The sequence below is a fragment of the Cibotium barometz genome, chromosome 57, assembly GCF_041138505.1.
Source record: "Cibotium barometz isolate CiBa-2024 chromosome 57, ASM4113850v1, whole genome shotgun sequence".
NCBI classification, from domain to species: Eukaryota; Viridiplantae; Streptophyta; class Polypodiopsida; order Cyatheales; family Cibotiaceae; genus Cibotium; species Cibotium barometz.
In genome coordinates, this window is record NC_141102.1 from 22,265,022 (window position 1) to 22,290,414 (window position 25,393).

The 25,393-nt window shown below is 47.5% G+C and overlaps 1 protein-coding gene across 1 annotated transcript in view; it reads left to right on the forward strand.

Annotated features, from left to right (window-relative positions):
* The window catches only part of LOC147606557 (uncharacterized), an 89,192-nt gene that overhangs the window by 24,006 nt on the left and 39,793 nt on the right, over positions 1-25,393 (forward strand). The window contains exons 3-8 of the mRNA XM_086791699.1: positions 393-459; positions 549-696; positions 3,821-4,140; positions 4,227-4,322; positions 4,418-4,798; positions 12,866-13,119. Of these exons, the coding sequence (XP_086647825.1) occupies positions 421-459; positions 549-696; positions 3,821-4,140; positions 4,227-4,322; positions 4,418-4,798; positions 12,866-13,119 (1,238 nt within the window). The 5' untranslated portion in view covers positions 393-420. The remainder of the gene's footprint in view (positions 1-392; positions 460-548; positions 697-3,820; positions 4,141-4,226; positions 4,323-4,417; positions 4,799-12,865; positions 13,120-25,393) is intronic.

Below are 25,393 nucleotides of genomic sequence, written 5' to 3' on the forward strand. Positions count from 1 at the left end.
CCCTCCAACAAACCTGACAATCCTTGTGTTAAAAAATAAAAGTTGTAGCAGTGCCAGGATTGGAAAATTATAGTAGTGGGTTATGATAGTTTTTGGTCTTGGCATGAACTCATGCATTGTGTTATTTATCGACAAGGGACTTGTATTGACCAAACACAAGCTCTTGGGTACCCATGATGGTGGCACGTGTGTCTGCACGTGATTTTTTGATGTTAAATTGAGAGAAAACCTGAGTTTGCCCCAACAATGATCGTGACATACCATAAAATGATGATCATGACATACCATGGAATGTTTTGAAATAATTCTTCTTGTTTGCGACCTTGCACACTCATGCATAAGTTGGCCTCCCTTTTGGCTGTACATATGAACCTTACCCTCCTTCCATGCAGGACTACTGACTTTGTGAATCAAAATTCAATGGATCGAGGAGTTGTTCATGTTTTGGAAGATGAAGAGGTTTGTAATTTCATTTTGTTTCATTTTGTATCCCAAAATTCTCACAATCCTCTGGCAGTTTGGCATATCATGAGTATGTTGTATTGCAGGAGGATAAGAAACCAGTCATTGGAGCAGCTCTCACTACAGGAGAGCATAGAAGCATGGATCTTGCGGCACCAAGCAGCATACCACCTTTCCTTCAGTCCGGCATGGCTCATAATTTGCAGTCGATCTCAGCTTCTGGCCAGGTTTCAGGTATGCAGCTACTGGGCTCGGCTGCATTTTTTAGCTGATAGCTTCTTATTATGCTTCAGAAGCTTCCTTCACTTCATTAATCCGATCCTGAAGTTGTCTCACCTCTCTCTAATATTAGAGAGAGAAATTTTTATTAATGTCTAACAAAAGACTACGAGACAACAAAAGTTCATCAATATACATTCAATATGCACAGTGGCTATAACATGAAACCAACAACACCATAAACTTACTAATACATGCGACAAAAAAGTATGCTGTATCTTCATGTATCCTCTGATCACGACCTTCGCTTCGGCTGTTAGTAACTCCTGATTAAGAAAATGGACAACTCATCACCCAGATATAATGTATTATGTAGCCTTTGGTCATGAGCCTCAACAAAAATTTCCTCCATGTGGAGGATATGTGCTGAAGTGATACATCCTCTGTAGTTAGAAAGAAAGAAAGAAAGTAATATTAACGTCTTTAAAAGATCAAATGGATCTATGAGACCAAAAAGAAGTACAAAGAGTCCATGAGAATACTGAATCATGGAAAACTGAAAAGAAAATAAATTAAAACTAGCTATCTATGGATAACATGTGAATACATGACACAGATCCATCTATTAGCAGTCATCTCATGTCTGTACCATACTATACCTTAGGGAGTGAGGGCCTGTGATGTGGGTGTGTCCACATGCAGGAGGAGTCCCCGAGTTTGTCCATTTTCCCAGTTTTATATGCTTGTGGGTGGCGGCTATTTTCTGCTGTTTTTTTCCTTCCTCTGGTTGGCTTGTAGGAGTCGGCTGGCCATGAGGGGCCTGACCAGGTGCTGGCCGACTGGGCCATGTGCTGGCCGACTAGGATAGACCTAGTCACGGGCCCATAGAGGGGCTGTCGGCCCTGTATATATATATATATATATATATATATATATATATATATATATATATAAATAAAATAAGATCATCGACAATAGCATACAATCAAATGCCCGCTGTATATATGTCATTGTCTTGAAGAGAGCCTCTACTACCAAGGAGAAAGCTTCAAACTCTGGTATGACAACGTGGTGTGGTACTGATGCTTTGCTTCTGATCATCCTTGAGTACATCATGACCTGCAGCCTCTCCACCTTACTCCACTCCATCCGCCCAAGATCTGGTCCCCAGAATGCTGCTCCATGCATAGCTGCCGGTGTCGCTAGAGTGTCAAAGAACCACCCTTTCGTACTGGGCTCCTGGAAATGGGCTTGAAAACACACTCTCTCTAGGCGGGCTAGGGCTGCATATCCCCTTGTGAGGCGGGCCGAGGCAGCTGGTTTCATGTTGAAAATGGGTCCCGTGAATGTGACTCCAAGATAAACATACGAGTCCACAATCTCCATTGTGTCACCCCCATAAATAAAACTCATGGCTTTCATTGCGGGCTTGGATGTGTTAAAAACCATAACCTTGGTCTTGCCCAGATTCACCATGAGATCCCGTTGCTCAAGGTTTGCAAAGCCTCTAGATGGCGCTGCAATCCAGCTACTGAGTCTGAAATCAGCACCGTGTCATCGGCATATCAGAACAAAGGTATGACTGTATCATATGATGTGGCTCCCGGCTCCCGGCTCCCCTAATCTGTCTATAAAATCACTAAACTCATCAATGTACAATCCAAATAGAGTGGGTGAGAGAGGGCACCCCTGTTTCACCCCGATAGTGCTCGTCGCCATGTCGGACAGCCCTTCTGGTATACTCACCCTTCCTCTTAGAGACTCATAATAAAGTGTCTCCCCAAATCATCTCCTCTGGCAAGCGGAGCGCTTAGAGCCTGTGAAAGAGGCGGGCCCTTGGTATAGTGTCGACCACCTTGCGGAAATCCACAAAGCAACAGTAATCCTTGCGCCCCCCTCCTCAATACTAGCCCTGAGAGTGAAGATGTGATTAACTGTAGAGTATGCTCTCCGAAAACCAGCCTATCCCTTGTCTCTGTACCCTTGTCTCTCTGCCAATAACCTGATCTCTGCCCATAGAGCTTGGCGAGGGTGTGACCGATCATGATTGTGCGGTAATTGTTAGGGTCAAGCGGGTCCCTGGCCTTGTGGATTGGTATAATGGTGTTGGTGGTTGAAGAGGGTGGGAAGCCTTGGCAAAGGGCTAGGTTAAAGAGATCGGCAAGGAAAAGGGCAAGGGTATCACAGGCATGGGAGATGTGCTCAGCTAGGAGGTCTTCATGGTCCATGGCTTTGCTAGGCTTCATCTTTTTTATGGCTTTGGTTACATTTTGGATGGTGAACAAGGTGGCTGAGGTAGGGCGAGGATCACGTGATAGATTCGGTGGAGTGGTGTTGGGAATTTGGTATAGGGTTTGAACATGCCTATGCCAAACGGTTGGGTCTTTTTGATGGGAGTAGGAGATCCGTGCTCAAGAAGTTTCTTCCAAGCCTCCTCACCATCCTTGCTAAGAAGCAAGCGATAGAACTCATCCTCTCGCTTGATGAGAAAAGCCCTCTTCTTCCCTTGAGTGAAGCGTTGGAACCTCCTCTGTGCTTGACGGGGGGTTGATGTGGCCCAATGCTTTGTGTTGGAGGATGCTCTTTCGTACTGCCCGCCGGCATTCCTCATCATACCAGCTATGGTGTGGCATGGAATCCTGATCCACAAGGGGGCTTTGAGGAAGAATGATGGCTGGTGGGAAAAGAGTTACTGGCAGCATCATGTAGAAGGTCAGAAAGCTGAGCAGTAATAATAGAGAGGGGGGGCTGAGAGATCAATAGTTGAGAGGTATGAATCAAGGTTGGACTGGTAGACTCCATCAAGGGCATGATCAAAGTGTACCTTGGTGAATGATGAACTGGGGGTAAGGGCGGGCTGCTTGGGGACAGAAATGGCTATGGAGAAGGTGAGGAATGCATGATCAGCAAGAAGGGGTGGCAGGGAGATCACAAAGATTATGTGTTACAAAAAACTGGTCGAGGGGTGGCTTTAGCATTCCCCTTGCTGATGTGGCGTTTCCCCCGTTTCAACCCCTGCAAGATTGCCATTTCTTTTTCTGTTTCCATTTCTATTTCCGTTTCGGTTTCCCTGTTTTCCATAACTATGGTTTTTAAGTATCTGACTAAAACTGAGACTGCGTGGATGCTTTGTTTTCAGGGCTCTCTCTGCAAGAAAAATCAGAAGTCAGCACAAGCTCTACTTCACAACCGCCAGCAAGTCAATGGCAGCCATTCATACCACAGCAGCAGCAGCAGCAGCAGCATCAGCAGCAGCATCAGCAGCATCAGCAGCAGCAGCAGCAACATCAGCAGCAACCAGCCCATCAACATAGTGATAGTGGACAGAGCTCTAGCTCGGTCAGAAGAGCCGGTGGATCTTCACAAGCAATTTCTTTTGGAACTCTCATGCCCATGCTTTTACCTACTCTTCAGGCAGAGCAGGGCCAGAAGCTGCTTGCTCTATATCAGAAGCTAAAGGTAGGCAGCATTCATTGGTTTATATAACCCATTATTCCTGAGCAAGGGCACTATAAGACCCTTTCTACTACTGCCTTTTGTTGCAGAGGGGTGAGATTTCGAAGGAAGACTTTCTGAGAGCCACCAGGCTGCTTGTAGGAGATCAGGTTCTGGTAAATACGGTGAAGCAGATGCAGATTAAGGTAGGTTTCAGCTCATGGGTTAATCTAATTCATGATCCATTTTGTCTTTCTTTTGATATACTTGCTAACGTTGGTTTATTGTTGTTTGGTAGCAGCAGCAATTGCAAGGGCAGATGCCAAGGCAGCAGTTGGCGCAAGCAGAGGTACCGCAGCAACTTCCATTCCCACAGCAAATGCAACATGTGCAGCAACAACAACAACAGCAGTTAAAGCCATCTTTGGAGCAGCTGCAACAACAGCGCCAACCACCATTGCAGGTGCAGGAAGCTCGTCCCCAACAGCCGCTCCAACAACTGCAATCAAACACAGAGACTTCAATCCAGTATCAGGCCAACCTGGGGCAATCAAGGGTGTCACCACTTCAAATGCTTCAACCAGATTATAGGCAAGAGCAGTGGCATGACCGGCATCAGGCTCAACCTGCTTCAAGCTCACTTAATTTGCAACAAGTGAAGCATGAAGTTGACAAGTCTCAGGTTAGTGTGCACAGTGCAAGGCAACGGCCTTGATGCAGCTAGGGCCATCACAAGCTATTCTTATGTGCATTCTTCCACTGAGGGTCATGCTGTGCACACAGCCTTGTCATGCTCCATTGACCTACCTATGCCTTATTGACAGTGACATTCAAGATTACCTTATTCTTCTCATTTATCTCATTTGCTTGTATGGGAAAACTCGTATTTTCAAAGATAATACGGCTGCATATTTACATTGATAACTATGACTCTTCATCTTGTTTTTTCTCTCTTTATATTTTTCATGATTTCACGGCTGCATATTTACATTAATAACTATGACTCTTGGAAAAGCACCATCATCACTTGCATGGTGTGGTATGATCTATTGCTTCCTTCAACAAAAGATAAGACATGTGCACAGTGTCTGAAGGCTAGTGGTTGCAATAACTGCAAGAAGGTTTGTAGTCCTGTTAACATATGACAATATGATGATGTATGGCCTTGGAACTAGTATTTGCTTGAATCTAAGAAGGGTTTTGTGGATGATGGCTCTGGCATTTTTGTGAATTAAGAAGGATTCTATCAATGATGGTTTTCTAATGCATCTATGAAAGAAGGCTTCAAGGAATGATGGCCTTATGGTGAAAATACACATTCCCTTTTTTTACTATACAGTTAAAATTGGGCATCATTTACAGATCAGATCTTCCACACTTTTTGAACAATTAGCTAAAATGGGATGAGAACAGACAAGACGGTTTGATTGGGAGAATCATTGTGTCTCCCAACGGCTTTCTTTTGGAGGAGACTAAGGGGTGGGAAGATCAGCCGCCTCTTTTCGCTCATTGCTGATGGTGTCCCGCCAGTCAGCCAATAGCAAGCTGTTTCGGTGCAACACTTGATTGTTATATATGTCCTCGGGGTGGGGTTGTAACTACACCAGCTAGGTGTGAACATCCTTGGGCACCGTCTCGTGAACAATACACATGTCACACTTAGTATGTAAAAGCCACATTGCACATAACAACTGAATGATACATCATTGCACAACATAATTTGCAAAAGAGACAAGCACTGCACAATACACCACCATTGGGGTGGTGAACGGGCCGACCTCCCCTCAATACTGAAGTAGATTATTGGAGTATTTAAATCTGTACATGCTAGCCAAATAATCCAATTCAATCCAAGTATCAAGAAAAGTTACCCAAACAAAAGTGTGTCGGAGTAGTTTGTTGATGCCGGACTCGTCGAATGAGTTTAAATAGCCTGGCCACACCTGGAGGGAAGAGAATGCGAAATTGTCTTTCCGAGACCACGCACAAACAGGCGCTCTCCTACGAGAGCCTGGCTCACATCCTAGCAGAGACTATGGCTCAAGCCTCAAGTATGCGAACAGATATGAGTGCACAAACAAGTATTGGTATGCAGTGTTAATAGTAGGTACCCAAACATGTACACTTGGTGCCGGTTCACAGCACGTACATCTGGAACTGTAGATGTAGGATGATATTCAGCAGGTACTTGCAGGTACATTAAGGTTTTCAGTATGTACTTGCCGGTACAGCATGGTCTTCATCATGTAATTGTAGGCACAGTTAGGGTTTCAGCTTGTACTTGCAGGTACAGTAGGGTTTCAGCAGGTACAGAGTCAGGTATAGCAGGTACCGTAGGTAGCTACAGAAGGTACAACAGGTATAGAGTTGGGTACTGTTGGTACAGCAGGTACATGGCAGATAAAGTTGGGTACTGCTGGTACAGCAGGTACATCAAATTCAGCAGATACAATTGGGTACTATTGGTACAGAGGTACAACAAGTTCAGCAGGTACAACAGATAGTCGACTGTTCGCACGCCACAAACCATGTCAGAAATTCAGAATATGGGGCATTTGTACGGTTCACGGTGGGCGTCCCCTGCTCGCCGTGAACTGGACACGTCATAGTAGGCAGTCACACGAAAACAGTTTCAAGCAAGTAGAGATACATGCATATGCATTATGCAATGGATATATCTCCCGTTCTTGAAACCTCTAAACAGTAGGTCTTCCCGAGCACGGAACTTGCTCGGTGGGAAGCCCAAAATGGGATCCCTTGCAGTGGGTTCCACGTCATGGCAACACTATGGGTGACATGAGGCTTGGCCTCCTCTAAGTGACGCGAGTCTTGGCCTCAGTACAGGTGACACGAAGCTCCTTGGCCTCCCGTGCCTTGGCACGAAATAGGGGAAGACCACTTGGGTGGCCAAATGGTGACATCCCCCCTGGCTTCTAAACAGATGACGTCAATTGAAAAGCTTCCAAATATGTTTGAAGAAGCTAATCTTTGAAGTAGTCTTCATCAACCCATTTTGTGTCGATAGGCAAATAGTTCTTGAACTTCACAAGGTATCGCTTGGAAAGCTTACCGGGGCAAGTAGCTTTCTCTCCTTGTGAAACTTCCTCTAGCTCATCAACCTCTGGTGGCTCTTCTCCTTACTGGCAAGTAGCTTTCTCTCCTTGTGAAACACAAACTGCTGAGGTTGAAGAACTTCCACTAGCTCATCAACCTCTGTTGGCTCTTCTGTGACAGGCTCTTTTGGCTTTGGCCCCACATACTTCCGCAATAGACTCACATGAAAGGCATTGTGAATCCTCCAATGATCAAGCAATGCAAGCCGGAAAGCAACCTCATTGATTTTCTTGATCACCTTAAAAGGTCCGTATACCTGGTAGAAAGCTTAGGGCATGGTCCCTCCTTTCTTGGCTTGTTACGGAGTCTTGCTTTCTCAAATTTCAGCAATACCCAATCATTCTCTTTGATGTCCACCTCTCTTCTATGCTTGTCGGCATCAAGATTTCTGACATCCTCATTAGTTGCAAAGATCTCATCCTTAATGCGTAGGATGGGTGGCAATATCACCTTGCCATAAACAATCTCAAACGGTGCCTTTCCCGTGGAGGCATGCCGTGTGTTGTTATATGCAAACTCTACAAGTGGTAGATACTCCTTCCAAGTTGTTTTCTGATATGCAACATAGCATTTGAGGAGATCCAACCATAGTCACAAGAAACTTCGAGGTTTTGAAACTTCGTTCGTCACTAAAAAATTGCAGGTTTCGAAAATACTTTATTTTATAAAATATAATATAATATAATATAATATAATATATATATATATATATATATATATATATATGTGAAAAACCACTAGAAAGTTGAAAGTTGAAAGTTGAAAGATGAAACTTTGAACATACAAGGCATCGTGCAGAGTGCATAATATTTCACAAAACATTACCTTTCCATAGAATCCATACTTTATAGAGTAACAGGTCTATACTAATCAATCACAAACTCACAACTCACGAGTCACAAGGCATTATAAGTTGAGACTCCAAAATTCAAATAGAAAAATGGATTCATCATTGAATCATTTAAAGTTTAAACTCCATAGTCCACAGCTCAAGCCCAATTTTCAAAGAGTTAGGACTCGAGACCAAAATGCCAAGAAGGCCCAAGACCAATCATCAAAGATCATGGATGAGATAACATAGATCATAGATCATAGATAGTAGCAAAAAAAAAAAAAGATGAGTGTAATGTATCATCATCATGTGACATCATATATGTGACATGTCAAAGCTCAAAAACTAGGAGCTAGTGCTCATGGCGTTGTCATCTCCCTCTCCCGATCCACGAGTGTCCGAGGCACTAATACTACTAGTAGAAGTAGAACTTCCTAGCTCCTCCTCATCCGATGGCAACATTTTTCGCATAACAAGAGAGCGACCTCTTCCACGGTGGCTGGTATCTCCTCCATGTCTCAACTCTGCATTGGAAGAAGTACCCACATTTGGAGGAGAAGGTAAGTCAAGATCAACATCCTCTGGCTTAGGAGCAGGAAGAAGAGCTCGAGTGTGGACTCATGTGACCCATTTGAAGCGTTCCTTGTCCTCGTGAAGGAAATCATATGCAAGATCCTAATCGTTCACTTCTGAATGAAGGTAAGGTCGATCTGCTCTCCACGTTTGCTACCTTGATCATGTGTCGCTGATAAACAAAGTGTCAAAGGCACAAGGATTCATGAGCCATGGGCCACGGCCCACAAGTAATGTAAATGCACATTGCAATGTTTGTGCAGTGTGCATACTCCACAATGATTGTATTTATTATGTATGATGTAACACGCATAAGAAGATCAAAGAAAAAAAGTAGCAAATTGTAGGCTTACTATGTCACTCCATCCATCGGAAACGATAGAGCATCTATACTGCTGCCAACATGCCCTCAATCCCGTCAACTCATTTTTTATTTGGTTGACTTGATTTGTCAAGTGTGTAGTCCTTAAAGCCTTAGAGTTGATGGGATTTAAGCCGGAAGCTCCCGTTGCGGCCGTTGCAACTAATGCATTATAAAACTTATGGTATGCGGGCACACGAACAATGTTGGGGGGAAGATTACATTGATAGAAGAAATGATGCTTGGCAATTTGTGCCTCTTGCTTTAGCATTGGGGCATACCGTGATGCAAGAGTGCTTTGATTACTAGGCGAGGACTACTTGTGCTTGAAGGCATAGGAAGGAGTGTGTTATGAGTCTCATCTATGGGAAGATTTGATAAAGACTCACCCATATAAGGAGAATCCGCCGGAGCCGCACGTGAGGGTGCTCCATCCATAGCGGTAGAGTGTGAAGGTGTACCAGTACCGCTTGATGCACTTTGTGGTTGTGAGCTCACATCACCAACATTTGATGAGCTTGGTGGTTATGAGCTTGGGGCCGATGGTTAAGATTTGATAAAGACTCACCCATATAAGGAGAATCCGCCGGAGCCGCACGTGAGGGTGCTCCATCCATAGCGGTAGAGTGTGAAGGTGTACCAGTACCGCTTGATGCACTTTGTGGTTGTGAGCTCACATCACCAACATTTGATGAGCTTGGTGGTTATAAGCTTGGGACCGATGGTTGCCCGCCTCCTCTTTCAATTTGCTTTGTAGCTACTACACACTCCTCAATTTGCTCACGAGGTAGTGGAGGGCGCAGTTCTTGAAATTTTTATGCCGAACCACCGTGAGGAAGAAAAATGGCCTCACTCACATGACAACGTCCATGTGACCCTTGCTTTCCCTCCCAAGTGAAATGAGCTCTTGCACAGGTGCTACTACCACGCAAGACATCTCCACAATACTTGCACACTACGCATTTGGTGCCGGAGGTCCCATACTTTTGGATAAATATGGTGTCATCCCACACATTCCGGGTATGGTCATTTCTGTTGCGGCGGCGAGGCATTGTGGAATTTGAGGCTAGAAACATAGATTTATGGGATTAAAAGGAAGAAGTGACGAAGAGGGGAGTTAGTGGATGAAGAAGAAGTAAGGAGAAGAGGAGGAGGAGGAGGAGGAGGAGGAGGGAGAAGAAAAGAGGAAGGAGAAGCAAGGGCAGTTGGGACTGAGAAATGGAAGGAGAAGGCGACGATCAACCTTGCAAACAAACCAACGGGGCCAGTGAACAGATGGCAAGTAGATCGTGGGCTATGGTCTAGCGAATAGATGGTGAGTAGAGGCGGATCGAAAACGCGAGCACCTTTGGAAAAAAAAACGGGACTTCATATTTGGGCGAAACGTGATTGATGAAGAAGTTTTTAGGTTTCGTAGAAACGTTTCCCCTCATCCAAAAGAGGGTTGTAGTCTTGGGATCTCTATCCCCCACAATGGACTTAGTTATACCATGGTGTTTTAACACTTCTGCGACAAATATCTTCACCATATGCTTAGGCTTAATGGTCTTGTTGACCGGCAAGAAATGTACCTGCTTGCTAAACATGTGAACAATGGTCCAAATAGCATTATTGCCTTGCTAAGTACGAGGCAAATCCATGACAAAGTCCATTTCAATACTTTCCCATGGCTGCGAGGGCAATAACTGAAGCAAACCTAAAGCCTTTTGCTTGTCAAACTTGACCTTTTGGCATGTGATACATGTACGTACATATGCCTCAATATCCTTGCGCATACTTCGTCAAAAGAAATAGCGCTCGATAATGTGAGTAGTAGATATGATTCCTGTATGTCCTGCATACAGAGGAGCATGACACTTAATTATCCTTCATGAGATACCCCTCTTTGATCACGTAAGAGGCACGTGCATGTCCAGCCACTAAATCAGTCCATATATGCCCAAAATCAGCATTTTTATGGTACAATTCATGCATGGTAGACAAGTCTCCATGTGAGGCAACTCTGACACTAGCTACATATGGCTATTCTTACAATGCATCTGCCACCCCATTCTTCTTTCTTGGAGTGTGTATAATTTGAGAATGAAACATAGACAAGAAGTTTGCCATCCTCATATGCTTCTTCGAAAGCTTTTTTGTGTCATTCTCATATGCTTCTTCGAAAGCTTTTTTGTGTCAATAAGTACCTTAGGCTTTGATGCTCTGTCTTGACCATAAAACCAGCAGGTAGTGTTTCCAAATAGTCAAGGCATGAATTACAGCCAACAACTCCTCATAGATGCCCAAAGAAAGTTTTGCATCATGCAAACGACAGCTTTTATAATCTACAGCGTGTTCCTCTTGATTTAGGACAGCCCCAATGCAACTTCCGTGTGCATCACACTCAACACAGAAAGGTTTGTAAGTTTGGGATGACTAACATGGGCGTACTCATAATTGCATCCTTAAGGCGAAAGAAAGCCTCTTTCTCATTAAATGTCCATTTGAAGATTGCCTTTTTCTTAGTGAGCTAATGCAATGGTGAAGCAATCCATGGAAAGTGCCATTTAAAACGCCTGTAATATAGGCATAAACGCAAAAAACTTTTTACTTCATGTATGGAAGATAGCTCAAGTCCATTCTGAATGGCGTCAATCTTTGCAGGATCCATCTTGATGCCATCCTTTGATACAATGTGCCCCAATAGTGATTCTTGGAAAGGAAAAATTCACTCTTTTTCACATTGATGAAGAGCTTGTGATTACGAAGCTCTTCAAACACAACGGCCAAATGCTGGCTGTGCTCCTGCTTGTAACTATTCTAGCTCTTTTCACATGATGGAATACATGCCTGAACACTAGACCCTTAGTACAGGCGACACGAAGCTCCGTGGCCTCTCGTACCTTGGCACAAAATAGGGGAAGACCACTTGGGTGACCAAATGGTGACCAAGGCGGCCCGGAGGGGGGGTGTGGGGGTGTGTGGTTGTTGGTCCGCAGTTTAATGTACTCACTCACATAGCACTCAACGCACATACATTGCGTGAAAATCTCTTGTTGATGCACACATTTTATCTGCATGGTTCTTTATTTTTCATTACGTGGTTATTTTTGATGCTTAAGCTTGAGGTGTGTTACCATGCTTCTATGTGTGCTCTTTGATTAAGACAAGAAAATTTGCCCAAGCCACTAGGAATACAGGGTTAAGATGAAGGTACCTGAAGCAAGAGGTCACAGAGTTTAGTAGTGCAGGTTCAAGCAATAGTATGTGAAAAAGAAAGTAGAAGCATAAGAGGCAGGGTGGAAAAAGATCGGCGAGCAGAAAGAGTCCACCCTCCCAGTTGACCAGTCCTCTGCTCAAAAAGGATGAGTTGGCCAGCAGATTTCCACATCTGGAACAGTCGACCAGCACTCAGGGAGATTCAGATCTAGTCGACCAGCAGTAAACAGGTCCAAAACAGGTCGACCAGCTCCACCATCCACCTGGAAAGCTTGCGACCAGCCAGTTTACGTGATGAAGTGTGGTGAAAATGGGCTGGAAAAGCCATCACAAACCCTTATATGATGAAAAGTTCCTCCAAGGCTATTTTCTCCTTTTTACTACTTCTGATTCGTGGGTTTTCTGCAATTTTGTGAGTCTGTCTTTACATGCAAGACATAAGAAATTCAAGGAAACAAAAAAAAAAAACAAATCAAAAGGTTTGTCATCAGATATAGTATGTATATTGGCTTGGCGTTGGCTCAAGCCATTTCTTTTACCAGGTGTAACTACCTAGAATAACACGAAGTGCCTTGACAGAATGCTTTATTTGAGGATTCAAGCTTGCATGAAGTGTGTGCTCATCAAGGGTCATCACTTCAGATTTTTCTCATACTGGTGTGGCTTTGCAGGTTGGAGACCCCTCAAGTGGACATATTAGTGGTGTTGCAGTGAACACAAACAGCTCTTCGAATGTTCAAACCAGCAATTCATCTCATAATACTACGAGTTCCATTGCTGTTCCCCCTACTCCACTCAGTATACCCGATGGTGTTGCACCTTTTTCAGGAGTAACATCGGGCTCCCAAGTCAGGACGCCTCCAAAAAAGGCTTCCAGTGATCAAAGGAAATCTGCTGATGTATCACCCATGATGCAAGCAAGAAGGTGGCTTCTTCTTTTACATAGTAATTCACATCATTAATCAGGATTCAGATTGAAGGTGTCCTCATAATCTACTACCTCGAGATTTTCCATGCCTTACAGAATAATTTGAACGGCCGTTCGGACCTTTTATTTTCCCTTTCTTGTTTTTTCCTAACCTAATAATCTGAAAACCCTCAATATAGGGATCATAATGAACGACCTTAAGTTTGCTGAAGGTGTCATACTATGTGTTTTGATGCTGATTGTTATACCCAAGTAGGTGACCTTCTCTTCCTCCGATCCAAGGATATTTGGATGCTGGACATGATCTGTGCTGGTGGGTCTCCTGAAGCTTGCACAGTAAAGAGTCAAGCTACATTGTTTTTAATAATCCCCCCCTCCCCCCGCCGGCGTCATGTTCAAGACCTCTCTGCATTCCACCTGTATAACAACTATGTCTATGGACTAGTAGCGTAACATCCATAATGCGGTGGAGAGGGGAAATGCCACACTTGGGGTGTATAGTACCATGTCCAGTAGTAGGGTCGTCTTATGGTGAAGTAGAGACCTTGACTCCATGTAAAGTAGAAACACTGCATGTTGCTGCTCCATCCTGTCAGACTTGTCCCTGAAGGGTGCATATAATGTTTGTCTAGATGTGGATGATGTTCTCGGTCGGTGGAGTTCTAGAACCATCTATGGCCTCTTGACATTCGGCACGCGAAATGTGCCACACACAGAGATGCCAATGATAAAGTCTTAGCACTGGCACACCAAGTTTCAGAGTGCAGAGGCTGGTGTGGCCATGGGAGATCTGAAGAGCGAGGATATTGCCATCCTCCTCATAATGGAGCGCTGCTCTGAACTTTGTAGCCCAAACCACAACATCGCAGGTGACAAAATGGAAGGTGCCGACCTTAAAAGTAGATAGCTAGTTTTTGAAGAAGCCCGGTTGAATGCAAGTACTGCAGGAGTCAAATTTTTTCGCTCGCTGAAGCTCCCGCCCCTCCCTGCTCGCGCTACCTGCACACCTGCGCCCCCCTGCCTACCTGCCTGCTCATTCCTCGCGCCCCCCTCATTCCTCGCGCCCCCCCTAGCCCCCCCCCCCCCCCCCCCCCCCCCCCCGCCTGCCCTCACTGCTGCGCCCCCCTCCCTCGCTGTACTGCCCGCCGCCCCACCTCTCCTTCGCGCCCCCCCTTCCTTTTCGCGCCCACCTCCCCTCTGCAGCGCCCCGACCCCCCCCCCCCCCCCCTTCCACCAGCTCTTTCTCCCCCCCACCCCTCTTGCGCGCAGCCCCCCCCCCCCCCCCCCAAGGGCTACTCCTTCGCCGCCTCGCCCCCCCCTCCCTTTTCTTGCTGATTTCCGCCCCCAGGGGGTTTTTTCCTTTTTCTCCGGCCTTCGTCTTCCGCCTCTCTGTGTGCAGTTCGGTTCTTGCAGGATCTCCGCTTTCGCCTCGCCTTCGCCATAGCTTCAGACTCTGATGGAGGCTCCTCCTGTCCCGCCTTAGAGGGACTCCCCCGCAGCCCCCTCGCCCGCCCCTGAGGACACCCCCATCAGGCTTTCTGTTTCGCCAAAAGAGGAAGCGAGCCTCACTGCAGAGGTGGAACGCCTCCAGGCTCATTCCACCATCTGCCGTATAGTCGGCACTCGCCCCAGCAGAGGGGAGATCCAGGATCTTCTCCAGGCCCGCCTTCTTGCAGATGTGGGCAAGATCCTGGACGTACAGCTACTGGGCCGTGGACATTACCAGATCGAGTTCGAGACCGCCAAGAGCGTGGCCAAGGTCCTAGCCATGAGTCCCCTTGACATCAGGGGTGGGCTTTGACCCAGCAGCGGCCGAGCAGGGAGAGCGCCTTTTCCATGTTACAGTTTGCTTCCCTGGACGTCGGGAGTATCTTCCGCTCCTCTCTAGGCTAGGAGCATTGGTGGGCTCGGTACTAGAGACTGGCCCCACAGCAGCTTCAGTGGTGGCCAGAGCAGCTAGGCTACCTTCGGTCAGAGTTTTGGTGTCTGACATCTCCTCCCTTCCTAAGGTCATTCAGCTACCTAGGATAGGGGGGGGGGATGGATTGATCAGAGAGTGGAGTTCTCGGGGCTCCCGAACCAGTGCTTCATTTGCAGGCAGGTCGGTCATCTGGCCAAGGCCTGCCCTCGCAGGAGACCCCGACCCTCACCACAGCAGCAGGCCCCTGATGGCCCACCCACAGATGCGGCTCGGCAGGCAGCCTCCGGGACACCTGCTCAGGCCACAGAGACCTCAGAGTGGCAGCCTGGACAGGGGCGCCGTCGAGGGAGACAGCCACAGCAGCACGCCCAGAGACCGCTGCAGCAGCAGCCACAGTCTCAGCATCACTGGGTTCCCATGAGGAACAGCTTTGCTCCCCTCCAGGAGGAGACCCCTGCGACGACTAAGGACCAGGAGATGCCAGCACCCCCTCCTTCACCCCCCCACCCCCACCCCCGTCCCCCCCCACCGCCTCGCTTCCACCTTCGCCTCCTCCCGTCCCCGCTCCGGTTTCGGCAGCGGCTCCCTCTCCACCCCCCTCGCCCCCCCCTCCTCCCCCCCCCCGCCCGCCTCACCTCCTCGGGAGGCCCTGGCGGTCCCCTGGCGTTCACCTGCAGTCCGGAGGGCGTTGAGCACCGACCTCGCTCGAGCACCACAGAGGAGACTTACCATGCCGATTCGGGCTTCACGGATATCATCTATCCGCAGTCGGCTGAGTCGCCTCGGCACTGGACAGCGCTCGGAGGCTTTTGATTACGCCTTCACACGGCTTTTTGGAGCAGAGGGCCCCCATGAGCCAACACCCATCAGAGTTCATGTAGTGATTCCTCCGGCCCGCGGGGAGGAGGCACTTGATTCAGCGGTGGCCTTCTCGTTCCCTCTATGTGGCCCATGCGACCGGGAGTGGACTCTAGAGCTCGCTCTTAGCACTTTGAAGACTCAGGCAGTTGAGTTTTCTCATCATGTGAGCGATCTAGAGGTGACAGATGTGATAGGCCGACTATGGGAGTTGGCTCATTTTTTCTTGGATCCCGGTAGTGTGGATGCCTCAGGGATTCATCATTTGGTCGTTCGCATAGTGGCAAACTTAGCACGCGACCCTGGATATGTATGTATACACGAGGTTGCTCTGTCTGAGCGGGAGGCAGTCGCCATGGGACACAGCCACTGGAGCCTGATCCGTGATTCTTGCAGTACACCGGGTGGGCAGATTCGCAGCGGCTCGGATGGGGACTATTCTCCATCCAAGCCGCTTGCGAAGGCCCACCGTACGGCTGAGACAGAATCCACCTCAGCAGGTCATCCATGAGGATCATCTCATGGAATGTACAGGGCCTTGGCGGAGCACATTATATACGCTATCGTGGTTGCTTGAGGCAGGAGCTTCAGAGATGCCTGGTTGGTGGCAGCATTGATATTTTGATGCTGCAGGAGCACCACTTGGGTGAGAGCAGGATCCGGAGATATGGTTCGGTGATGCCTGGTAGATGGGACACCTTTTGGTCTGTAGGGTTTGGTCCTTTGGGTGGACAGGGAGGAGTATGCATGGTCATTGCAGATGTATGGTGGTAGGCCATTGTGGATCGAGGGATCATTGTGCCTGGTAGAGCACAGTATGTCATTCTGAGGATGCATGATGAGCTAGTGGGCGTGCTCAACGTCTATGCGCCCAACCATGCTAGTGCCAGAGCAGAGTTCGGGACCCAGGTTGCGGATGCATTGCCAGAGGCCGCACATTGGTGTGTTGGGGGTGACTTCAACATGCTTGAGGACCCTGATAGGGTGGGAGGCAGTCATGTTACAGTGCACGGCACGGAGCTTGCAGCTTGGGAGCGATTTTGCATGTCACTGAGGATCACTGATGCATGGCAGCATGGGGCCTTCTCCCGCTCTCAGGACAGTCTTAGTTTCTCTCAGTCGGATTGTCGACAGGGAGGGACTAATCTATCACGGATTGATCGCTTTTATGTGGGCGACTGGTTAGGGGAGCGAGGGGGCTCCGTTGGCATTCTCGCTGGCACCTCATGCGCCAGTTATTTTGACGCTTGAGGAGAGGACACGGGAGCCCAGCTTGCAGTTGAGGATCCCAGAGAGGGTACTTACAGATCCTAGTCTCGCAGAGGACATTGAGAGTATCTGGCATGATAGTTAGTGCTCTGTCCAGGATGCAGCAGGCCAGTGTGCCCAAGGACTCATGGAGCTTAGCTCTTTTCTGCACGCTGCAGCTTTGACACGGCTGGGAGAGATTCGCGAGCGGGAGCAGCGGCTGAGACGCAGCCTTGCTTTGCTTCAGCGCCTTCAGGAGCAGCAGCCTGCATGTGAGTGGGTGGCGTCCCAGCTGAGCCAGGCACGCCAGGAGGTTAGAGAGGCAGAGGAGCAGAGACATGAGTTTTACTATCGTCGCCAGGCCTCTCAGTGGACGCAGCTTGGGGATAGAGTGACTGGGAGTTTTTTGAGATTACTGGACCCCGCCATGCTCGAGCTGGAGTCCGTCAGCTTGGGAGGCCGGACGGGTCTGTAGCTACTGAGCCCGGGGAGATCAGAGCCATTGCCACTGGGTTCTATAGAGACCTGCTTTCAGCGGAGCCAGCCACTGAGGCTCGGGATGCTTGCAGACAGACGGTGTGGGCCCAGGTGCAGAGGAGGGTCACAGATCGTATGCGTACAGTCCTTGGTGCGCCTCTTTCAGAGGTTGAGCTTGCTGAGGCCTTGAGGGTCCTGCCGCGCCATAGTTGCCCAGGGGAGGACGGGCTGACGCTTGCCTTTTTTATGCGCTATTGGGACCTTTTGGGACCAGGCCTCCGCAGGGGTTTTCAGTATGTTTTGGACACTGGGGTGATGCCACAGAGCTTTTCAGAGGGCTTGATCTTTCTCATCCCCAAGGGGGAGGGAGTATCAGATGATATTCGGCATTGGAGACCTATTACGATCCTCAATACTGTCTACAAGGTCTTAGCAAAGGCCTTGAGTTTGAGGATCTATGATTCGAAACGGCTGGCATGTGGAAGTAGTGGGGGCCTCACACGAAACTGCGGAAACGGCCGCTTGAAACACCGTTTCCAGGTGAGGTTTTTGCCACGTGGAAAAAAAGCCAAAAAAACCAAGTTGTAAGGTGCATTAAAAAAGGCAAAAAAATAAACGTTTGGGTTGGGAAGAAAAAAAACACAAACGCGGGCGTGCCCAGGCTAGAAAAAAAGAAGCGAAGGTTGCCCCAGGGCATGCCCAAGCTGGAAAAAAGGAAGCGAATGTTGCCCCAAACGTCGAACGCTGGCATCACAACGACTATGTTCCATTAGCATATAAGCCCGTACTATGTAGTACTTATTTGTGCACACAAGTTCCAAGAGCAGCACAAATTCCAAGAGCAGAGTATCAAATCCCCTCTCTCTCTCTCTCTCTCTCTCTCCACTGTCACTTTTGTACTCCCCCATATTCATGTATTCATGTATCCATGTACTCATGTACCCCATTTTGACTAGTAGCATTAGCTTCCCACTCTCCCTAGTTGCTGCTTTCGGACGCTCCCTACTGATGTATTGTAGGGCTAGATACTTACCTTCAGTCCTTTATTTTCTTTTCCAAATAGTGTATCAGATGTCACATGGTTGTAACTTTGGTCTCATAGGTCACTTTGGCCTTTTGAAGACGTTAATATAACTCATTTCATTTCTCTCTCTCTCTCTCTCTCTCTCTCTCTCCACACAGGTACTTTGATTTGTCTCATAGGCCGAGTTCGGTCTTTTGAAAGACGTTAATAAAATCTTTCTTTCTTTCTTTCTTTCTCTCTCCCCCCCCCTTCTCTCTTTCCGTGTGGAGCAAAGCAGTCGTCTTCATTTCTCAGCTCTCCCCTCTGTCAGAATTCGCAGCATAAATGAAGACAACTATTGTAGAGAGCAAAATGTAGATGAAAGAGAGAGAAGCTGTGTAACTCTGCTATATACACTAGAGAAAATCCCGGAAATATACAGTGGGAAGTGTGGGGGAAAGGGGCCATTTTATATGGCCCCAGGCTGCTGGTCGGCCAGCCTAAAACAGGCCGACAACAGCCCATGCTCACGACCAGCCAATGGGCAGCCCCCGACCAGCAAACAAGCAAGTTGGCCAAGACACCTGGACAGGTCGGGTACCAAAGCATGCAGTTGGCCAGCTTCTGAGGACAGCCGACAGCCCTCCAATTCTCAGGGAAAAATGGGAAAATACATGGAGAGAGGAAAAATGGGAAAACATTAAAACGGGTGGGCACACCCACAACAAAGGCCTTGGTATTGTGTATAGACAGGAGATGATTGCTAACACCCCCTCCTAGCTCCTGGATGTGGAACCAACCCCAGTGAGTTGGAGTGCCGCCTGAGCATAGCCTGAGGTAGAGAATTCGTGAAGAGGTCCACCGCATTGTCCTTCGTTGAACAAAAAAGCAGCAAGATGTCACCAGCCAAGATCTTCTCACAAACAAAGTGATATTGTATCTCTATATGCTTGGTCCGGGCATGAAAGACTGGGTTCCGAGCATTAGCGATATAGCTCTGGTTATCGCACTGGATGACTGTGGGCTCCTTCGGTGGAAACCCAATCTCGCGAAGCAACCTCTGTAGCCACACAACCTCGCAAGCAGCACCACAAGCAGCCCAGTACCTCTGTAGACAAGAAGGCGATAGTTGGCTACCTCTTGCTGCTCCATGAAATAGCTCCTGAGCTAAGGGTAAAACTGTAGCCTGATGTAGATCTCCTCGTGTCTGGATCTCCTTCCCAATCTAAGTCACTCCAACCTTGGAGTCGAAGCCGGTCCTTCGTTTCACCTGTAGTGTCGTAGAAGAGTCCAAGATCCTTCGTGCCCTGTAGATACCCGCAAGATGCGCAATCCTGCATCCCAACGAGACTTGCATAAACGACCTCAACAGCCCCACAGGAAAGCTCAAGTCCAATCTGGTGTTCAGCAACCAGATCAATGAACCAACCAGCTTCCGGTACAGAGAGGCATCAACTGGCTCACAAGGATCACTTACTGTAAGCTTCGTGTTCGGGTCCATCGGTGACTTGATAGGCTTGCAGTTCTCCATCCCAAAAGCCTCAAGTAACTCATGGACATACCGCTGTCGAGAAACAAAGAACCCCCTTTGGGTCTTCCAGATCTCCAATCCCAAGAAGAAGTGGAGTAAGCCTAAATCGGTCATCTCAAACTCCTTTGACAAGGCAACCTTTGTCAGTGCAATGTGCTCCACATGACCGCAAGTGAGAATGAGGTCATCCACATAAAGGATGATCAACGTGACCATGACGCGTTCTCGAAAGAGATACAAGTTAGGATTTGCAACTGATCTCTGAAATCCAGTCCGTAGAAAGAAGGAATCAATCTTCTGATTCCAAGCCCTGGGAGCCTGCTTAAGACCATACAAGGCCTTCCGCAACCTGTAAACCATCCCCTTTGATCCTAGAACCTCAAAGCCTAGAGGTTGCTCAACATACACCTCCTCTTGTTGTTGCAGGTCACCATTAAGAAACGTAGATTTCACATCCATCTGAAATACGAGCCACTGCTAAGAAGAAGCAAGGGCTAGAACGGTCCGAATCGTGGTCATCCTTGCTGTCGGTGAACAAGTATCCTCATAGTCGATGCCAGGCCACTGAGCATAACCCTTAGCCACAAGTCTGGCTTTGTGTTTGTCCACCGATCCATCTGATGTATACTTGGTCTTAAAGACCCACTTGACACCAATGACAGACTGTTTCGACGGCCTTGGAACCAACTTCCAAGTGTTATTCTTCTCTATGGCATCCGGTTCCACCTGCATGGTTTCTCCAAGTATCCTGTGCAAGGGCCTTCTTGACGGAAGTGGGCTCTTTGCCCCGCATGATACGAGACATCAAAGCATAGTTTACCTCTAAAAGCTCCGCTGAATGACTTTTGTGCGATTTTCGAGGTCCGTCCTCTGTGGTCCATTCGGAGGGAAGCTCCGTAACACCTGACTCCTGAAGGGTGTCTACCAACCACTTGGGTACTCAAATAGAACGCGGAGCCTCCTGCTACTGTGGGGGGCTCATCTCCAGCTGCGGGCTCAACCTCCTCAACTGATTGAAGCTGTCCAGCTAGAACAATCGATTGGGAATCATCATCAGAATCCTCTCGGTCTCCAAGAAGTGGTGGCTCATCAACCGTGGAAACTGGAACATGCTCATCAAAAACCACATTCTTGCTAATGATGACCTTGTTCGTTTCTGGATCATACAACATGTATCCCTTGGAAAGAGAGTTATATCCCACAAAGACATCACGGGAATGTGCCTGGAAGCACCACTATCAAGAATCCATTCCCGAGTATCCCTGGCGGTGAAGCCAACTGCCTCCTCGGTCGAAGAAGATGAAGCATCTGTGTCCAAAATCTCCAAGTGCACAAAGGTTGGAGTCTTTGCAGCGCTGAAGCTGAAGAATTAGCACTCTTCCCATTATTCCGCTTGGGACACTTCCTCCAATAGTGGCCTTTCTCGTCACAATCGTTACAGGTTTGCTTGGCCTTCAGTTTCTCACGGTCTGAATCGGGCTTCTTCTCAGAAGACTTCTCTGATGAAGACTTGCCTTTGCCCTTGTTGTTGTTGTTATGGCCTTTCGATCGCTGGGCCAGTCAAGGCCTCAGAACCTCCGCCTTGTGGAGGGTTCGTAAATCGCTCTTCCTGGTCCAAGACCATTGGCACAAGCTCCTCCCACGTGATAGTGCTGAGCATGCCACTAGTGATCTAAGAGGAGTAAAATGCCGAGTACTTGAGAGGGCAAATGGGACAACAAAGTGATGGCCATATCCTCTGACGATCTGTCTTTCCCTGCTTGGAGAACCTCCTGCTGAAGAGCCTGCAACTTGTTGATGTGCTCCCACATCGTCGACGACTTTGGAGGATTCATCACCCGCATCTGAACTTCCAAGGAGATCCTCTTCATGGGTGATACCCTGTTGTACAATGAAGCCAAATGCTGCCAAATCCCTCTGGCTAGCGTCATATGCTTTATGTGATTGATCACCTGTGGTGTGCGGTTTAGGAAGATGAAAGAACAGCCGCGGGCATTGACAGGATCCCATAACTGCACCTGAGCCTCTTGTTCCTTGCGTATAGGGGGTAACTCCCCATCTTCCAACTCCGGCTATGGAACCCCAACAACAATGAAATCAGCCAAGTCATAAGACTCCAAAACGGACTCCATCATTACCTTCCATATGCCGTAGTTGTTCCCGTCCAACTGTCGATCCACCAGGAACATGGGGAGTGTTGGGATCTTCACGTGCTTCTCAGCCATCTCAAGCAAGTCTGCCATCTCAAGGGTTCACAAGGTCTTGTGAAGGGAGGGTGGGTGGGAAAAAAAAAGAAGAGGCTGCAATTAATATGCAAGGTGGTTGTCCAACGGTGATGGCCGCCTTATACCAAATCTCCAAGTCCCGTACAGCCCAAGCAATCTCCAATCAACACCTCAAATCAGCAAACCCTCGACGTCCCATTGTCTCCAAGCTTCAAGCCACATGGGGCTCTGATACCATGTCAGAATGCATAGCGGAAATGAAGATAACTGCTGCAGAGAGCAAAACACAGATGGAAAAGAGAGAAGCTGGGTAACTCTGCTATATACACTAGAGAAAATCTGGGAAATATACAATGGGAAGTGTGGGGGCAAGGGGCCATTTTATATGGCCCCAGGCTGCTGGTCGGCCTGCCTAAAACAGGCCGACAACAGTCCATGCTCACGACAAGTTTATATTTGTTTTTTTTTAATGACCATTGAAGTTTATTAAATGACTATTGAATGAAGCAAGTCCATATAAAATAGATGGGAAGCATGTTAATTAAATTGCATGGTTTTTTTTCTTATATAACAAGCCCTTTTGGAATAAATGGACCAATTAATCCCTCTCTTCTTATTTTGCTGCATTGAATAGTTAGCAACAATGGCATTCTATGAGCGACGTTGTCATTGTCGTTCATGTGTGGCTGAGCGACAATACATCAAGACAGCTCATTGTTGATGCCCTTTGCCTCTTCGAGAGAGCCTAACATTGCAGGAGACAATCTTTAAGAGGACTCGACGATGTCATTGCCCTCTCATGTGGTTATGGGATGATGAAGATTGCTTGTGGTCCCAAAACACACTCGAAGACGAGCACCCATATGGCGAAACCTGCAGCCTGTAGAAGCACCTGCTTTGGCCCTAGTTGATGTTGAGGCACTTGCCAGTCCTGAGGATCAGGACAATAAACCCATGTAGAAAGTCGCATGTTGTAAGTTGTATTTCTAAAAACTGTTGCTTGTCCTTATTGACCATTGCAATGACCCATGTTCCTCATTCCTTCTTTGCAGTCTTTGCGTCCATGGCCTCCATGGATTAGTCTCATTCCACCTCAAAGAAGTCAAAATCTATGGAGTGGTCTTGGTGGGATGAGATACTGGCAGAGGGTGCCTACAAAATAGGAGTTGCAAAAAAGTGGACATGCAATATTGTCTCCTTACGAAGTCAGGTAGTGCAACTCGTATTTGAGCACACGTGCTTCATCAGCATGGGCAGGACATTGCGTTCTGCACTAACATCACTAGTGAAGCACGAGAGGAGCTTCATTGGAAAGACGAAGCAACATGGCCATCTTCATCAGCTCGGAGAGCAGGGGTGGGAGTAGATCCTTCGACATATGTGGGCACTTCAGGACAAACCTCTGGAACCACTAGGTCTGCATTTGGTGGAATGCCATCATTTTTTGGACCCATTGCAAGTCCATTTGGAGTACCACTACCAGTTGTGGACGCAAGGAGTACCGTTCGCTCGAGGCAAAGTACACTTCAGAGTAGATGGGACCCAAAGGAGGAGGAGGAGGAGGAGGAGGTGGATGGTAGTGTTGCACGCTTCTTCTACCATGACGCCATTGCCTTTCAGCTGCTCATAGCTTGTACTTCAAGGACATGGTGCGCAAGATTGCATTGTATGGATCCACCTACACTCCTCCAGGATCAGAGGCATTGAGAACCACCTTACTAGTGAAGGAGAAGGGCACAATTGTTGTAGCTACAGAGATTGTTAGGTCCTCTTGGGACAGGAATGGCATCTTTAAGAATGCTATGCCAAGATAGATGGGATATGTACCATTCACCTGTGCATGCAACAGGTTTTATGGTCGATCCCCAGTTTCAAATAGGCAATCAATACCCAAATTCGGAGGTGGTAGATGGATGGGACATGATGTTGGAGAGACTTGAGCCTGACATTGCAAAGTAGAGAACTATCAAGGATCAACTGGCGGATTACAGGACTTGCAAGAGGAGGTTTGGAAGAGCCAGTGCTTTGGCAGATCGCTTCACCATTGATCCATGTGTTTTGTGGGAGGACTATTGAGGCAGACACTCTGGAGTTGCAACAATTGGCCATCAAGATTCTAAGCCAGGCGGTCAATTCCTCTTGTTTGGAGCAACTATGGAGCTCATTTAGCCATATCGCTTCAAAGAAGCGAAACTGGGTTGGCACTCGAAAGACCAATGATCTATTTTTTGTGAGTGCCAATTTTATGTCTTCTTGAGCGATATGAGAACCCCCAATCTTGGAAGCATTGGTCAAAGGAGGGTGAGAAAGGTTCAGAGCCAGAGGAGCACTTAGTTTACTGCCTACCCCGATAGCTAGTTTGAGCGAAGCAGGGGATTGCGGCTCCAATGACTTCCTAGATTATGATGATTTGGACTTAGATAATGTGCATCTCTCACAAGTTCGAGTCTACTCATGAGTTCCAAACTTGGCTGATGTATCTGAATTGTACTTTCTATTCTAAATTTAATAAGAAATTGACTTGATCTTGAGGTGTCCTTTATGCAAATTTGAGAAAGTCTCGCTGTGGAGTTTGTAATTACTAGTTTTTGGTTCTGTAATTTAATTTATCAAGTATATGTGCCGTTTCCGTTTCGCATCGGTTGCAGTTTCCGTTTCCGAAGGGGTGCGGTTTCTGTTCCTGTTTCCCGTTTCTGGTGACTATGCCCAAAGTCTAGTGATCAATAGATGGGGCTGGGATTGGTACACTGACGAAATGCGAAGGTGAGAGAACTAAAGGGCTAGCCTCCCACCTTCCTCCTCATAAGCCATGACAACCTCAGCATGTCACATGTACTCTGCACTGTAGTGCATGGTGACAAGATGGCTCATCATCAGTGTATCATTGTACAACAGTAGGACCCTTAAGGATATACCATATTTATTAGCATTATTATCGTATTATTCAGCATTTATTACTTTATACAAGTCGTGTAGCATTATTTATGCAATCGGCCAGCTTTGTAGCT